Raw genomic sequence first — 5619 nt, 5'->3', positions numbered from 1 at the left:
GGAATAACTAAAATAAAACAGCTCACTCGTGGTAGTGTACGTTACCTCAGGACCTAGAATGTGGAAATACGCAGAGAATTTATCTAAAGTGCTATATCATGGTGGATGAGTACATTTACTGGCATGAACAAAGGTAGCAAAATAGTGAAACGGATCGAAGCAGTCGCTATACCACCTTACCAGGGGAGGTTGTGGCTGCATAAATTATCAAAACATGAATTAGTCTAGGTTAAATGCAAAGATAGTGTACGTGATGCTTGGCCGCTTAATGTTTACCTTCTAAATGAAAATGTAGCAATGGTTATTTATCAGTTCTACCCTCTCTGCAGCGGAGCAGTTGCCGTGGTCTCGGATACGGTAAGTGAATTGTAGGGCTTTAAGATAATAATTCACTCATTTATTAAAGGTACTTGACGTTCATATTGTCACTGGATTTAGTGTTGTAAAATTGATTGACATAATCAAAATAAAACAATTTACTCATGAAACTGGATGTCACCCCTGAATCTAGAAGATAAAAGTACGCCGAGAAATTGGAATTAGGTGTTATATCAAAGTTGATGAACACATTTATTGGTTTTAGCAAGTGTGTCGAATCAGTGAAAACGACCGAAATATTCGCTTTACCAACTCACCGGAAGAGGTTGTGGCTGCATATAATTATCGAAATAAATTTAGTTTAGACTGATTGCATCGGCATGTTCATGTAATGCTAAGATGAATAATGCGAGCCTTCTAACAAAAATGACATGTAGCTGCTGCAGTCTGTACCGCAAGGACCGCAACCTCTCCCACTGGTATTACTGATAGGGAACAGAACAGCCCAAGTTTAATTTAATGATGTCAAAATCACCTTACCAATGGGCTTTTAAAAGCAAAACTTTTCAACCCTCTCCACGTGTACACCACCTAATGTGCTAGCAGCAGCACCTCGTCTGACGTTTTTCCACTCTCAGCGTGTGGTTTATGGTCAGGAGTAAGGGTCTCTCATCTCACTTATACACACTGATGCAGCTTATATAAAACCGAAGGCAAGATTTCTATGACTTCCTACCTCCTTGTAACATAGCATTGGTGAGTCAGCACCAACTACCTCTTAATAAAAGTAGGCCAATGCAAGTTGCTTATTGCACGGCCTGGGGAAACGCAAGTGAAAATGGTCATTTCGACTGTTACTCGACACTTGTATGCAGATAAGCTCTTTTAGATGAGACTCTTAAAAAAGGATCAAATTGTACTCCTCTCACATTTAAGTCTTCGCATACATTCACCTCCGAAGCAAATCTTTTCTCTCCCTCCTACCCATCATAAATCGGCCGTCTTTACCAAGGCATTATACCAAAATTGGCAACACGCGGTCTTTAATTCAAAATTCGCAGTTGCTTATTCTTATTTTAGTAGTCTTAACAATTAGTAATTTTATTTCTCACTAACAAGAGTACAGCAAACAAAATCTTGTCTATCGCCATCGCCCAGAAACAGCAATATGGCAAGTCGAGTTGTTAGGATTTCAGGAAAGCAGGTCAGATGCAACCATCTTGTACATACACCAGAAAAGTAGAACTGACATGAAGGCTACCACAGATACAAAGTCATAACCCTCTGCAATCAGTTCTAAAATGATCAACTGTGCACCTAGTGGTGGAGTTTCTATCCCTTTAAAAGCCAGCAGATAGCGGAATCTACATAGTAAGTCCGTTTTGGTTTTATATACATTTGTGTGAACAAACTTCTCATTCGGCATGAATCAGTAATTCCTGGATACTTTTGTGTCGCTAAAACCATCTTAAATTTATGATTGTTCTTCTTTCCCTCTTTCTCTTGGTATTTTTCAGTAGACTCACCTTAGACATACTTGCAAATTCGAGAAAAAAGAAAAGAATGCTTAAAAAGATTGCTTTAAGAGCAGAACAACAAACTTTTTGAAACTAAGTCTGCAGTGTTATATTAGTTTGGTCAATGAAGCTACTGCTGTGAAAGAATGCCAAACAAAAGTCACCAATGAATTGGTAAATTAGGTCAGGCATGATAAATGCAAATAAGGGGCAGTCTCAACAAAAACGAGATGAGAACGAGAATAGTAAAGAGGTAAAGGCCATTTATCGCTTATTTCAAGGCGCTATCTTTTAGTAATATGTGGTAAACGAGGACGTTAGACTTAAGAACCATCTTATTCCCACTTTGGCTTCACTCATCTCAGGCTAGACTCAGCTTGGATTTGAATGTAACATGGTATAGCTACTGCTGCACACATTTTCTCGTCCTTAAGAGTGATGATTTTGACAGTTGATTAACGTGTGGTAAACAAATTTTAACTGATTTCCTTCAAACTTTGTTCCAAACTGTTATATAAATGGATTGGTCACTATACCATGCATAGGAAATGCCAATTCCCACTTGCAGGGAAAACAAATGATTGTTCAGATTAAGTAGATAGTCCTATTTCTGCTAGTACAATCCATATTCTGTGCTGACTTGCTGGCACCGGGATTATGCGCAAAATTTGCATAAAATCACCTAGCCAATATCATTGAAAAAATAACCGTTTCAAAGGTTATTAATCATAAGTCATTCGGAAAGTGCATTCGCATTGATCAAATTGATCGACATGGATATGTTACGCTACTATTCAAATCACCTTGCTTCAATAGCCAATAACAGATTTGACACACCAGATCAGTGCTAGAAATGAATACCTAAAGAAGTGCAGCTACTGATGAGTTCCCAAATTTTATGTACTTGTGTCTCACCCAAGATTTATGCAGTAAAACGTGCCAGCCTGTAATAATGGACGTCTCATTCACTTCCCCAGCTTACATTCTTCCCTCTTATGCCCTGCAGCATCTTTTTAGAATTAACTTTGCACATCAATCAAGACACTCGCTTACCATGGTCTGGCAGAGTCCAGAGTTCCACTACTGGTGCTATCACATCTGCACATTAATAACCACACGTGAGGCTACCATTGGTGCATCCAATTAATTGAAAGCAATTTAGAGAAAAAATCAAGTCCTTTAGGTAGACTTATTTAGGCCTTGTTAGCTGACGAGGCAAATGTGGCCTGCTAATCCCTAATTTGTGTTTCATTTTAGTGTTTGGGATTGGAAGAGATTACCCATTCCCAAATTTTGTATTTTTTGGTCCCATAGATTTCCTTACGCCAGGTCTCGTGTATCCACAGCCAGGTGAGTAACCGAATTCCTAGGGCAAAACTTCTGTCCAAATTTTTAACAAAAAACAGGCTTGTATTCGCTCAAAGTTACTGCTATTACCCCAGCTCCAATGTCAGCCTTAGAAAGTAACTACGTCTCCTACGGCAAAAGCTTTTAACGACAGGTAAGAATCATTGCATCTGTGAAAAACTTATGCTAAGCGGAAAGAAGTGACATGATTCAGATTTAACTAGGAACATCTTTGCTTCTAGCGATAAATTTTGGTTGCAAAAATTCACATTGCACAGCTTTTTTAAGTCAAAAGATACCACACACCTTAGCTGACTGCATTCTTATTATGGAGGTCTATTTACGAAGAGCTGATGGTGATTGATAATTTGACAGACCTTAAGGTACTGCTTGCCTACCTATCTGCCTTCTCTTTACCCACCTATTTTCAAGCCTAAAATACATTAATCTCAACGATCTGAACTAGGCAGAAATATGAGAGTAGCTGTTGACAAAAGAAGTAGCAAATATGTCAATGAATTAGTGCGCCCCTTAAATCCGAATGCAGTGCTAAATGGACCATCTAAGGAATAGCCATGCTAATTGATACAAGTAAACAGTGCATAAAATCTGCACACCTGGTAAAACAGGTGTGAGTGTGGCAATATCCTGTGCGAATATGTGTACAGTCCGTTTTAATTTCTTCGCAAGTTCTACTTATGCGCCTGTACATAGCTACATCAAAATATAATTTACCTAAGTAAATGAGCTATTTATATGCACGGACAACTTCTGCAGGGAAGATTAGGAAAGCACAAATCAACGGACTATCACAACTGGAGGAGAAGGGGGACGCTGTACTTACCATGTTGGGTTACTTTAGATTTAGTGAGTTTGGTGGTGCTATCTATCATTGGGTGCTAAGATGGAGGTCCAATGGGATGAAGCAAAGCCCTGAGTCACACTAAAATATTTGAAGCACTTATTGTAGTATTTACACCCTATTTATTTGTTAAGTGCTGTCATTTAACAGGCCAACATTCTGCTTGAGTGTTTCGAATTAGGCGGTCGGTTCTCTGGCGATGTGTTTAAGCACATGATTAACGTTACAATGTAATAAATCATGACCTAATCCAGATTCCTTCAGGTGACCATGAATACGGGCTCATATAAGGACAGAGAAGAAAAATGAAAATGGTACCAACTACTCAAAATAATGCTTTAATTTTTGCAAACAAAAGATGATCATCGATGCATTAATAAATGAATCTAGCCATATGTATTGAATTTGGTTTTAATACTTACTGTGGCATCGCGTAATGTCATTGTGTATATTTTTGTTGGATTTTCTTTAATTTTTGCAAATTGGCATTATTTTAGAGATTGAGAACGAAGCTCGTTAGCACTACGATTTTTTGTTAAAGATTTCCTTTTCGTAATTTCGAAATCTAGTGGCGGATAATTGCGAAGAGAATGAGGCGAATGAGGAGGAGGAAAAGAAGGAAACTACAATATCCTCATACTGACAAAGGCAAAATTGTTAAAATTCCCAATTTTACTATCTGACCGCAGAAAATTTGGGTTTCCAAATACCTTCGGCTATTAATACTTGAATTTGCAGGTTTTCACGATCCTCAAGGCTATATGAATCAGAACTGCATTTGTAGCGAAATCCAACTCAGATAATTTGAACCGATTGTAAGGAAGCTGTTGGCATTAAGTGAATTTGATTTCTGTTTCTTATGTCTCTCTCGGGTAACTTTAGCTAGGAACTCAAGATAATTTGATAGCTGATAAGCGATTATGAACGTTTGGTCAAAAGTAAATGTAATGTAGTCGGGTCAGGCAGCCCAAGTAAAATGAGAAAATATGCTTAGCTCAACAAGCCCAAACAAAACAGTCGTAAGGAATGTTTGCAAATTTAACGCAGGGGAAGGCAGTGCAAAAACTCTAGCATAGTCGTAACATCCTCTACCCCCAGTCGTGGCGAGTATCGAAACGCTCCTAATGCTAGCAGAAACACCTCTAAGAAGAATGCTCCTCTAACCTACTTTTAATGTCTCTCATATTTTTCACATTCTTTAAAGTGAAACGGATCTGATATGACGTTAAATGTTTATCACTTAAGAGCCGCAATAGCTGCCACTCAACATCGACACAATCCTTTGAGTGGTTCTCAGATTAAAAATAAGCAAGAGTAAGGGCTTGCTTTGCGACTTATCTATCGAGAATTACACAACTCACCCTCTCAAATTTGGCTTTAAGCTATCTATACCTCCTAATTCAAACGCCTTCAAGGTCTGCCTTGCTTTTTGCGCCACTGATTTTCATCAATTAAAGATTTCCGCCTGGATTGACATTCCTTTATAGCCCAAGCATCACGTTCTCGTCCTTTCTTCAAATTACACTATGATGCCAGTCTCTTGTCCATCGAATATCATAACATGTAAATTCGTGC

The 5619-nt window shown here is 38.4% G+C and overlaps 1 protein-coding gene across 1 annotated transcript in view; it reads right to left on the bottom strand. All coding sequences in view use genetic code 11, as the record gives it.

Annotated features, from left to right (window-relative positions):
- EGR_09877 (hypothetical protein) overlaps positions 1-4075 on the bottom strand; it is a gene marked incomplete at both ends in the record, with an annotated part of 10763 nt that extends 6688 nt beyond the window's left edge. Inside the window, 5 exons of the mRNA XM_024499126.1 lie at positions 411-501; positions 1856-1928; positions 3116-3215; positions 3800-3917; positions 4027-4075. Of these exons, the coding sequence (XP_024346472.1) occupies positions 411-501; positions 1856-1928; positions 3116-3215; positions 3800-3917; positions 4027-4075 (431 nt within the window). The remainder of the gene's footprint in view (positions 1-410; positions 502-1855; positions 1929-3115; positions 3216-3799; positions 3918-4026) is intronic.
- Positions 4076-5619: the final 1544 nt, after the last annotated feature.

This window comes from Echinococcus granulosus, assembly GCF_000524195.1.
Source record: "Echinococcus granulosus chromosome Unknown EG_S00172, whole genome shotgun sequence".
Classification (NCBI taxonomy): Eukaryota; Metazoa; Platyhelminthes; class Cestoda; order Cyclophyllidea; family Taeniidae; genus Echinococcus; species Echinococcus granulosus.
This window is presented reverse-complemented; position numbering and strand designations above follow the sequence as displayed.